Below are 12948 nucleotides of genomic sequence, written 5' to 3'. Positions count from 1 at the left end.
ACAAAATTCTAGTAAACTGAACTTAATAATATATATAAAAAATAAAACATCAAGACCAAGTAAGATTTATCCCAGGAAAGCAAGCTGGTTTAACATTAAAAAATCAATCAATGTATTCCACTAAACAAACAGAGGTTAAAAATACAACACACAAGCCCTGGCTGGCGTAGCTCAGTGGATTGAGCGCGGGCTGGGAACCAAAGTGTCCCAGGTTCGATTCCCAGCCAGGGTACATTCCTGGGTTGCAGGCCATAAACCCCAGCAACCGCACATCGATGTTTCTCTCTCTCTCTCTCTCTCTATCGCCCTCCCTTCCCTCTCTAAAAATAAATAAATAAAATATTAAAAAAAAATACAACACACAAAAGGAGAAACTAAAACCCCTATATAAGCATCTCAATAGATATAGAAAAAGCATTTGACAAATTCCATAATCCATTACTAATAAAAACCTTCAGCTAACTAGAAATAGAAGGGTACTTCCTCAACCTGGTAAACACTATAAAAAAACAAACAAATACACTATAACTAACATTATGCTTTCCTCTTAAGATTAGCAATAAGGCAGCCCTGGCTGGCGTAGCTCAGTGGATTGAGCACGGGCTGCGAACCAAAGTGTCACAGGTTCGATTCCCAGTCAGGGCACATGCCTGGGTTGCAGGCCACAGCCCCCAGCAACCACACATTAATGTTCCTCTCTCTCTCTTTCTCCCTCCCTTCCCTCTCTAAAAATAAATTAAAATAAAAAAAAATTAGCAATAAGGCAAGGATGTAAGTTCTCACTACTTCTATTCAACATTGTACTAAAGGTTCTAACTAGTGTAATAAGGCAAAAAAAAAAAGGAATCAAGATTAGAAAGAAAGAGTAGAACTGTCTTTATTCATAGACAATTTGATAGTCTATGTAGAAAATATCATGGAATCTATAAAAAAGCTATTAGAATTAAGTGAGTTTAGCAAGATTATAGAATATATGATCAATATACATAAATCAATTTGTATTTCTATATATATATAAATAATAAACAATTGAGCATAGTTTTTTAAAATACTATTTACAATTTGATCAAAAATATAAAATAATTAGATGTACATTTAACTAAAAAAATGTGCAACACCTATATACTGAACACTATAAAACAGCACTGAGAGAAACTAATGATCTAATTAAATGGAGAAATATACTGTGTTCATGTAAATAAACTTGGTAATATCAGAAGAGAGGAATGGAGCCCTGGCTCAGTTGCTTTAGCTCTGGCCTGAGAACCAAAATGTCACCAGCTGGATCCCCAGTCATGGCACATGCCTGGGTTACAGGCCAGGCTCCCAGTTGGGGGCAGACAAAAGGGGGCGGACAAGGATTGATGATGTATCTCTATCACAACAATGTTTCTCTTCCTCTCTTTCTCCCTCCCTACTGCTCTCTCTAAAAATAAATAAATGAAATATTTTTTTAAAAGGAGAGAGGAATGGAGAATGGGTAGTGGAAGAATAACCTAGAATTTAGTTAATGATTTATGTCATATAAAAACAGTAACAAGTATAAAGAATTACACATTCAAGCTTTATGAAGTGTAACTCCACAATCTCTCAAAAGTGAAAAGTGAATTGTTTGCAGGAGATACTCTGAACTGAATGACAACACAGAAGAAGGCACTGAGAAGAAAATTGGAGGATAAAATAAATAAGATGTGATGTTTGCCTTTGTAAACCAAGGCAAGATGAACCTAAGAGTAAGATGTACAGCAATGGAGATTTACATGAAAACCTCACAGAAGCCTTTGAAACCAAATGACACCTTGTTAGAACAAGCCTTGCAAATACAAGGATACAAGGTTTTCAAATTGACTATGACAAACACTTTAAAGCATTCAAGATAGGCTTTAGGGTAGGAACATTATATTAATATTTTAAAGAAGAAGAAAAGAGATTTGCTTTGTAAATAATCACGAACCTAAAGGCGGCTACCAACTGAAAAAGGGCAATGATGTCAAAATTAGTTATTAGTAAACAAAATTTAGGTTCTAGAAAAAGTTCTTAGGATTACAAATCAAGTACATTTTTCTCCAATTTTATAAGATAGTTGTTTACTTGTATTAACAACATTCCATCATCACCATCAAAAAATAAACTTTACTGTAGACATTAAGTGTCATCTCTTATCATAAAATTTTCAACTGGAATAAGCATGCCAAGTAAGATTTTATTGTTCAATTAGTTTTCTGTATTTTCTCCCCATCCCCCTCCCCCCGTCCAAATAAGATTTTGAAAGCATTTAAGCTAACTTAACTTTTGCTGGGATATTTTACTTCTACATGTTTAAAATGAAAATGTCCATAAAGGAATCTGAATATATAAAATAACAGATTTCATTAAAATGTCTTAAACTTCTTACATCCTTAGTAAATTTTAAAGTAACACATTTTCATATTCATGCTGTTAAGGATAACAGTAATTAATACAAACATCAAGAGCAATCATTGTAGGAATACTGGTCATTTTTATACAGCTTGGCAAATTATCAAATACCTGCTGCTTATTAATTTTCAAACATATGGGAGCCCTGTGGTAATACACATTAAATTGACTGTCTTCCACAAATATGGCATAATGAAAAAATGAATTATTAATCTTCTCTATAAGAAATCACTTAACTCATTCATACTTTTGGCAATGTATAACCTAAATACAAAGTCTTCTATATAGAAACCAATTAAAAACTTTAGTAAAATGTTATATTGAAATGACCATGAAATTTAGGCCATTATTCCTTCTAACCCTATGCTTACATGTGCAATACACTTATTATTTTATGTAAGTTGCTAAACTTTCATTTCTTTAAAACTAGTTAGATTCACAAATGTATATAATACATGCATTCTCACATAAAAAACATCATTTCATTAAACAACTAAGAACTTTACAAACCATGGATATCTCAAATCAGATTGCAACTGAAAGATGAATAATTTTCAATCAATTTATTTTTTTCTCAATTTCACAAAATATATGGCTACCTTAACGGACATCATATGTCAAGTTTAAAAGTATTTTTTCAATAATTGTTTTAAAAATTATGATTTGTATACATTTCATTTGCAGTCAGATTTCTTAATGTTTGTAAGTTAATAGTTTTCTAAAATCTAATGCTGTTTTTTTTTGAAGGAAGAGCAGGGAAAAAAATCTACTATAACATTAACATTTAGATTGTGTATTGATTTTATTACATAAATGCCCTGAATACCTGATCCAACTACTGACTTGCCTCAAAATCATTACCAATTATGTTAGTAATTAGTCATAAAAATACAAAAATAATCTAAATTAAAATTAAATATCCTAAAATAAAATAATTTACAATGATATTCAAGAACTCAACATGAAAATCTACATAAAATAATGTGAGGTGCTAAAGCAGAGAACTTCCAAGTCCCAATGACATCCCAAAAGAAAACTGCAGAGTAATATAATCTATTACACTGCAAAAATCAGATCTTCCCCCAGTGAGCTATATCACACTAAAAAAGGAGAATTCAAAGGAATGAAATGGTAGTAAATGAATATATTAATTTAATAGGACTTTGTGTTAAATTATCTGTCAGAAAATACTTAGGTTCTTTGGCTTAAAAAAAAAGACATAGCATAATCAATAAAATATAATTAAAAGAAAAACAAAAGATAAAAAAAGAAGACGTTCTCCAACGACAACATACAGATGGCCAACAGACATGGAAAGATGCTCAATGTCATGAATCATCAGAGAGGTGCAAATTAAAACCACAATGAGATATCACTTCACACAGGTCAGAATGGCCATCATCAATGAATCGACAAACAAGTGCTGCAAGGATGTGGAGAAAGAGAATACTTTTTGCATTGAGGAATACAGGCTGGTACAACCTCTGTGGAAAGCAGTATGGAGATAACTCAAAAAATTAAAAATGGATCTGCCTTATGACCCAGCAACCCCATTTCTGGGAAAGTATCCAAAGAAACTCAAAACACTAATCTGAAACAACATAAACATCCCTATGTTCATTGCAGCATTATTTGCAATCTCCAAGATACAGAAGCAGCCCAAATGCCCATCAGTAGACAAGTGGATAAAACAATGGTGGGACATTTACACAATGGAATACTACTTGGCTGTAAAAAAAGAAAAAAATTTACCCTTTGCAACAGCGTGGATGGACCTGGAGAACATTATGCTAAGTGAAATAAACTAATCAGAGAAAGGCAAATACCATATGATTTCACTTATATGCAGAATCTAATGAACAAACTGAAATAATAAGCAAAAAACAGAGACAGACTCATAGAGAGCAGGATGACAACTATTGGAAGTGGGGAGGGGGAGGTTAGAGGGTAGAGGAATTAAGCAAAAAGGAAATGACTCATGGACATGGACAACAATGTGGTGGCTTACAGCAGGGAGGTGGGTATAAGGGTTAAATGGTAATGGAAAAAATACAATAAAAAATCTTTTAAAGACTTCAATGCTAGTCTATATTAATAATAGTACCATATACCACAATGAAGGAATATTCTTCCTGAAATATGTTAAGTAATTCTCATGTTTAAAATATGTGAAGGGTGTAGCAAAAAGCATAAGTTTTTAACAATCATAAATATATTCCAAAAGTGTTCTCTTTTATCCCCATTTTGTAAAATCTGGAGCCATTCTAAAGCTGAATATAAAAAGATATGCTATACTGTTGACTACAGAATACTAAAAAATTTTATTGCCATTTAAACAAAGAAGCCATAACAGTTAAATGAGCTTAAGAAATAGGTTTCAGTATCACAAGGTGCCAGCTGTAAAGAGTTATGGCTAATTGAATATGGAACTCCTGCTTAATCAGATAACTGCTCTGCTATTTCCAAATGAAATGCCATTTCCATACTGTCTGAAAATGGCTCGTTTTATTGGTAACCGGAGAAAACAATATAAACTGTAAATAACATTAAGTGCTCTGTTTACCCATTCCAGGCACTGAAGTGGCAGGGGATCCAAGACGTCTCGGTAACACATTTGATGATAGGGCTGGAGTAACCGTTCTTTCTGGGGGTCCACCAGGGGCTGAAGTGTCCTTTGCTGGTCCAGGAGTGACTGAAACTTGTGGAGGAGGGCCCTGGCTAGAGCTTGCTGGTGTTGGAGAAAGGTTTCTTTGAGCTACAGTTCGCTGACGAATCTCTGGGAATAAGAAGTATATACTAAATTTAATATCCAATATACCACATCAGCCAATATCACAAATACTACTTAAATTAAATAAAGTTTTGTGCCACCAAAAGGCATCTGTAGAGCCAATATGCTTGTAATAAGAAGTCTATAAAATGGAACCTTGAAAACTGACTATAAGAGTACTCCATTTCTGAACCTACAAGTCAATCACATATATTTTACAAACCAAGCCTTGATCTCACTCTATTTACTGATATCACTTGTCAAAATAAATTAAAATAAAATCATCATCCAAGTATGTGTCATGTCTTTTATAGCAGTCCTTCCTAATACATGATAAAGTAAGCATATCAGAATTAGTGAAAATCCTACTGGAAATTGCAGATTTGTTTTTCCAGATAAAAATAATGTTAACTCTATGAAATGAATGAATAAATATATTCTGGAATTATCAAATAATTTATGAGGTAATTAATCTAAGTGGTCATAGAAACGTCAATAAAGATATTCTTTACTATTAGATACCATGTCTGTTCTCCATCATACTATGGCTATCTTTTTTTAGTAAATTTCTTTTTGCTAATATATTCAAAGGAAAACTTCCACCTAAAATAATGTATCCTCATAAATAAATCTTATATTTAGTTGTAGAAATTACAAGATTTTCTGTAATGGGTTGGCAAACGTGCCACATCCAGGCTGCTGCCTCTTTTTGTAGTTTTACTGAAACACAATAATGCTCTTTTGTTTACATACTGTCTATGGCTGCATTAAAAAAGAGTTGAGTAGTTGCAACAGAGACCATATGGCTCTCAAAGCCGTTTACTCTATTTACTATCTGGCCCTTTACAGAAAGTTTTATGATCCCCTAACTCAATAACATAAAATTCAATTCTATCATTCCCCATTCCCACCAATACCTTACTTGAATGTTGATGGTAACATCTCAAGTAAAGAAGCACTTATGGCTTTTTTAATTCTACATATCACAGTGAATTATTACAAATCTTGAAGTAGTGGGCTGAAACTAAAGAAATTAAATTTTAATTGGCATGATTGGCAAAAATGCACATTTTCACAAGCAAAATAGATTTGGACTTTATTTGACAGTTAAAGATTTTCATGAAAAGTTCATTGCAATCAAACGTACAGCTCTAGCATCAGATTTCAATTTACTACAATCTAATCTACTGGTTAAGAACCTCGGCCCAGTGGTCAGAAATGTTTGGTTAGAATCCTGGCTGTTGCTACATTACCCCAGAGGGATTAACTTCACTAAGTCTATTCTTAACTCATAAGATTGCTATAAAGATTAAATAAAATAGTATCTGTAAATTGAAAGCTCACATTTATTGAATAGTTATCACTTCATGTGACCATGCTTTCACACAATTAAATATTTTCAAATGACCAGATAGCTGTAATTACTGGAACCAACTAATTTTCCACTGATCGTTTTTTTTTTCAAATGTAATGGGTTTATTTTATTTTGCTCGTATGCAAAACCAAAGACTCCACCACAGCACAGAGATCATATACTAATCTCTGTAAAAGGCCATGAAAAAGTAGTGTGGGACACACAGGACGTAATGTACAAACTGGAAAAATGGGTTGTTTCCTTGATAACATGATACTACACTGTTGTTGCTGAGGAACACGTTTAAAATAATACTGTGAAACTGAACTGAAGTGTGGCACAAATATAGTACTAAACACTTAAGACCTATATAATTTTATTAACCAATGTCACTCCAGGCAACTTCCAGGCATGCCTTCCAGCACCTCACTTAGGATGGACTTGCCATCTCTAGACTTCAGTGTGTGGGAGGATCAACAATTCTTTGGAAGAATAAAAAATTCACACTTTTGAAATTATGGAGAAGAATTTTAAGTCCAAAACATAGTGGGTTCATTTCTCTTCATCTCCAGGGATAAGTCTAATGATTTATTCAATACCTCATTAAGCTTCTAGTTCAAATCCCAACCCAAACTTGTGACCTCCTGCATTGAAGTTCTTTCCATTGATTAAAACTGATAGGGTCAGTCTGACTCCTAGTTGAAGAGTCTGAGTATAACTCAGTCCAATCAGGCATTATTTACTTTAATAGAGAGAGAAGTTCTACAATCCAACTTATATTCAGCAGTGATGCCAAAATGGTTGTTGTTATTACCAGCAATGTAGTCTCTAACCTAGCCACTGCAATAATAAATTACAATCATGTCATCATTATATAAATAGAACTGTCTTTATATTTGGCTACTTTCATGCAATTTATATAGAAAATTCCAGATTTTACTTGGACTAGTTGTATCCTAATATCTCCTGCAAGTTAGCTAGTCACTTACTTAATAATCACAAGGAATGTGATAACAAGGAACACCTTAAAAGGTAGTTACACACTAGGAGACCCATTAAATACTACAAAAGGTACTGAGATCAATAAAGTCATATTAAGATATGGTCATTTAAATTAATTTTAAAAAACAAGGCATCAAAGATTATAAATCATTTTTAGGTGATTTCAGATAAAACATAAAAAATGACATTTTATTCCAAATAAAATTTAACATTTATTAGACTACATTAAAAGTAGCTATTATATTTTCACTTCTTAAACAAAGACTTGAGACTGCTTCCTCTGAATGTGCATTTACTCTGTGAAAATTAACCAAAGCACACTTTTAACAGCACTCATGTGTTGGAGCTCCAGTGGCACAATCGGTTAGCACACGGTACTTAACAGCACTCATGTGCTGCTGAAAGGTGAGGTATATAACTACCTAGTAAGCAAAGAACATCATGTCTAGCATTCCATAAGACATTTGGTATGATAACTTCTAAATTTAAATCTAGGCAGAAAGATGGGAGGGTAATGATAAGTTTAAAAGGAGAGGGAAAGGGAGAAAACAGTTTCATCATTTTCAAAGGAAAAGCAGGTACCAAAGACAGTATGGTGATTACCAGAAGGAAAGAGGAGTGGCGGAAGGTAGCAGAGGGCAAAGCAGAGATAAATGGTGATGGAAGGAGACCTGACTTTGGGTAGTGAATACACAATGTACAGATGATGTATTATAGAATTGTATGCTTAAAACCTATATAATTTTATTAACCAATGTCACTCCAATAAGCTCAAGTTTTAAAAGTTACATATCAATAGTTAAAAACAGCTAGTGATACAATCTAAATTTATATTTGGAAAAGTGTTATGAAATATTCTGGTAGTCTCAGTTTAAAACATCTAAGATTTCTCAACTTTTAGCTACTTGCCACTCACAAACGCCCATATTATAACTACACCAAAAAGTTTCTAGTACTCACCAAAGTAGCCATATTAGTTATATTCAACATTTCTTGCATTTAAACATAAAACAGCATCATTCTCCGCCCCCAACACACAAAAGATTTACCAAACATTCCACAACAATCTAGTATAGTATCATAAGGAGTATTCCATCAAGTCAACTCTTCTTTTTTTAAAGACTTCATTTATTTATTTTTAGAGAGAGGGGAAGAGAGGGAGAAAAACATAAATTGGTTCCCTTTTGCATGTGCACCCCCAACTGCAGGCCTGGCCCACAATGCAGGCATATGTCCTGACCAGGAATCAAACTGGTGACCTTTTGCTTTGTGGGACAACACTCAACCAACTGAGCTATACCTGTCAGGGCCCCATAAAAGTCAACTCTTGACAGGAGGATGTTTTAACATCCTTATCAATGACCAATCAATAATTTGATAAAAATCACACTCATTGAATATCAGGAAACATCTACATTTTAAATTCAAAATAAAATATAGTCAAAATGTGTTTAAAAACTACTGCCCTGGCTGGCATAGCTCAGTGTATTGAGCACTGGCTGAGAACTAAAGGGTCACTGGTTAGATTCCCAGTCAGGGCACATGCCTGGGTTGCAGGCCAGGTAACCAGTGGGGGCCATGTAAGAGGCAACCAATCACTGATACTTCTGTCCTTCTCTTTCTCCCTCCCCTCTCCTCTCTAAAAATAAATTAAAAATTTAAAAAAAAACTACTATATGTGAAAGACAAATACCATATGATCTCACTTTTAACAGGAACCTAATCAACAAAACAAACAAACAAGCAAAATATAACCAAAGACACTGAAATTGACAACAGGCTGACAGTGATCAGAGGGGAGAGGGGAGGGAATTTCAGGGGAAAAGGGGAAGGGTTTGTAGGAACAAGTATAAAGGACACATGGACAAAAACAAGGTGGGTTGGAAATGGGAGAGTGGTGGGAAGGGCTGGGGGGGTGAGTTGGGATGGAGGTAAAAGGCAGAAAACTGTACTTGAACAACAATTAAAATTAAACTACTATATGATAATAAACAAAAGGAAGAAAAGTTTAAAATAATGATAACACAGGACAGTTGCTAAAGCACATATTCTGGGATCAAACTGGTTTGATTTAAATTTTAGCCCTGGCTGGTGTGGCTCAGTGAATTGAGTGCCAGCCTGCAAACTGAATGGTAGCTGGTTTGAATCCTAATCAGAGCGCATACCTGGGTTGCAGGCCAGTTCCCCCACTGGGTATGTGCGAGAGGCAACCAATCAATGTATCTCGCACATCGATGTTTCTCTCCCTCTCTTTCCACCTCCCTTCCCCTCTCTTTAAACATAAGAAAATAAAATTTTTTAAAGAATTTAAAAAAGAAAAAGAAAAAATACATTTTAGCTCCACCCATTTATTAAATATACATGCAGCCTTTACCAAGTTGATAACATCTCTCAGTTCAGCTTCCTCATAATAAGAATATTTACCTCTTACAGTTTTTATAAAGATTAAATGAGATGATCAATGCAAAGAGCTTAGCCAGCACACAGAAAAATTACTTAATAAGCAATAACTAACAGAAGTAGTACACATCTAAAGGTTCCAGAGATTACAATAAATCAATAGCTAAGCAATCAAGAATTTCTAAATCAATTACTAAAAACAGTTATTGATTTACAAATTAAATGTTTTCCTAAAGCTATCTGTGAACTTATTTAAATGCTTAAATTCACAATATAGGTAAAAACTTAAATCTATAACCCTAGCTTGCTATTAAATAACTCTTGAAATAAATGTGCTATAATACACATAATTATCTCTTAATTTATCAGATTTTTTAAAAAACTTTCACTTACTCATTTTTAGAGAGAGGCGAAGGGAGGAAGAGAGGTAAACAAAAATCAATGTGCAAAAGATGCATTACTAAGAAAGGTATCTTCAAGCAGAAAACTTGCTAGTTATACCACCTGCCGGACTTTAGTTGAGTCTTCTTGTTGTTCTGCTTTTTAAATTAAGAATACATTTTGCTTTATAGCTCTGTATCTCACCCCCAACTGGGGACCTGGCCTGCAACCCAAGCATGTGCCCTGACTGTTACCAGATTTTTAAATGCTGCTTCTTTGCACACTGGTAGGACATTTTGTGTTTGTTTTGGTATTAAGCTGTAGTAGGAAGAATACCATACAATGTTTAGGAGGCATGGATTTTCATCCTACCTGATAGCACCTGTGAACTAAAAAGTCTTTTGTATAGTTTGGGTTTCAAATTTCTTTTTAAGAGTGTTGGCAGAACTACAAATACATTGGTACTTCGGTACTGGTCGTTAAATCGTTCTGGAACTTGTGACAAGCAATGGAAGAGTGCTGAAACCCACCAGTACAGAGCAAGCGATGAGTGATGAAGCACTGTCTCTTGTGGAGTGGCTCTGTGACTCATACAAGTTGTGGCAAGTGCAACAAGTCCCAAGCAAGAGCCAAATGCTGAAACGTTTTTTTTTCTCACCAAAATGCAGTAAGTATAGGATTTGATGAGTTCTGAAGCCAACGATTACCAAGATAAGACTGCACAATCCTCATTATTTCCCTTAGTACAGATCAGGTTTTCTGAACTATTGTGTCTGTTCTAAGTCTCATAAGAAAAAATTTCAATAAATTTTAGTAAGGAGAAAAAAATCTTTATGCATATGTAGAAGCTTAAATTTAGGGTGAATTTGTCTCTTTATAAGTATGACTGAGATATAGTATGGGGATATATCTTTAAGAGAGTTTCTATTTTTTAAAGTATATAAATTTAGGTCTCATTGTTTAAATTCATATAAATATAATTCCTTGAAATAACCAAAATAATAAATATCATGCATCTGACATCTCTTCCTCTCACTTTCAAAATTTATTCTAAAGTCTACATTCACTATAGCATCTTCTTCACATCCTACTCATATCAAGCTCCTTTAAATATAGTTTCTGACCTACTTCTCTACTGAAGTTATTTTCTTAATAAGTTGATGGCTTTTTATTAACAGAAATGACTCCATAGCATCTTCCTCTCCACAGAGGCAAAGTTTTTTGAAAAAACAATAAAGAACTTTCTCAACATTTCACTCCTCAACACAACACAATCTGGTTTTTGTGTTGCTTTGTAGCTACTACAGTATCATCCACCACTGAAGGTTACCATTGCTCTGGTTACATCACCATTATTATTATTAGGGCTGTTCTTTACCAAATCTGTTATCTGCTAGGAACTATATCGGGTGCTTTATGTGAGATTACTACTTTATGTAATATTCAGACCAACTCTTCTCACTTTTCAAAAGAAACCAAAGCTCAGAAGCTAAGTAACTAACTTGCCAAAAGTCTCACAGTAAAATAAGAGCTAGAGCTACAATTTAAACCCCAGTTTTTATGACAAGCAACAATGCCCTCACTCTTTTATATAACCTCTCAAATGCAATGAGCTCATTCGTCTTCTACTTACTTGACTCTTTCAGATTCTGACAGCGCATGCCATCTCTACTACACTTGAACTTTTTAGATGCCAAGTTAGTTCAGCTTTTAACTCTGTTCGTTCCTTCTGTCTTTCTCCCGGGAGCCTTTCTCCAACTATCCTTACATATTAATGTACCCTAGGGTTCTGCCATGGATCCTCTTCCTTTATTTTCTCTCCCTAGACTTCACTCAATCCCATGGTTTCAATAACTGTCACCTATACTTCCCATGATTCCTAATCTGTATCTACAACCTCAACCTTTTTCCTGAGCTCCATATGAAATAACTGTCTATCAACCACACCATCTGACCACCAACCACACCTACTACTCCAATTCTTATGTTCCTTTCTTGCTTAAAACACTAACATCTAACCAGTTACCCAAGCCAAAAACCAAGGCAATACTTTGACACCTACCCCACTCCCCACTTTCCAAATCGGAGTACGTGCCATCAAGTCCTGTCAATCTACTCTTAACCTCTTCCTTTCTCAATTCCTTCACCACAACTTTATGTAACACAGGCCTTTACCTCTTACTTATATTAGATGATGTCCTAATTGATCTCCATGTCTTCAGCCTTGCTCTCTCCAATCCATTCTCCATGTTTAAAAAAAAGTATCCTTGCCAAAATGCAAACTTGATCTAAAAGGCAAAGCCTCCAGTTGCTTTCCATATAGCCTATAATATCCCAATCTCCATAATGTTACATATAAAATGCTTCCTAATTATCCCTCCCTCACTGAAACTCTACTGCTCTTTTCTAGGCATATGGAAAATGAGCCCCTTTAGATACTAAGTTCTCTCTTCTTGTCTTTGTATGTGAAGTAGACCTGGAGAGTTTCTTCAGGTGTGTTCTCAAAGCAAATTGTTATCAAAATTTATAATGCTCTGTGATCCATGCTTATCTTCACTGTAGTCCTTAGCATGCTAAGATTATTTACATGTGCATACCCCTTTTTAAACCAAGAGCTAATGGG

The 12948-nt window shown here is 34.4% G+C and overlaps 1 protein-coding gene across 3 annotated transcripts in view; it reads right to left on the bottom strand.

Annotated features, from left to right (window-relative positions):
• Positions 1 to 12948, bottom strand: part of LNPK (lunapark, ER junction formation factor) — a 73283-nt gene that overhangs the window by 15706 nt on the left and 44629 nt on the right. For all 3 annotated transcript variants that reach the window (XM_045858193.1, XM_045858273.1, XM_045858325.1), the window contains one exon: positions 4982 to 5194. In XM_045858193.1, coding sequence (XP_045714149.1) covers positions 4982 to 5194 — 213 coding nt within the window. The remainder of the gene's footprint in view (positions 1 to 4981; positions 5195 to 12948) is intronic.

The sequence above is a fragment of the Phyllostomus hastatus genome, unplaced genomic scaffold (genome assembly GCF_019186645.2).
Source record: "Phyllostomus hastatus isolate PE091 unplaced genomic scaffold, TTU_PhHast_1.1 phas_contig_1, whole genome shotgun sequence".
Lineage (NCBI taxonomy): Eukaryota > Metazoa > Chordata > Mammalia > Chiroptera > Phyllostomidae > Phyllostomus > Phyllostomus hastatus.
This window is presented reverse-complemented; position numbering and strand designations above follow the sequence as displayed.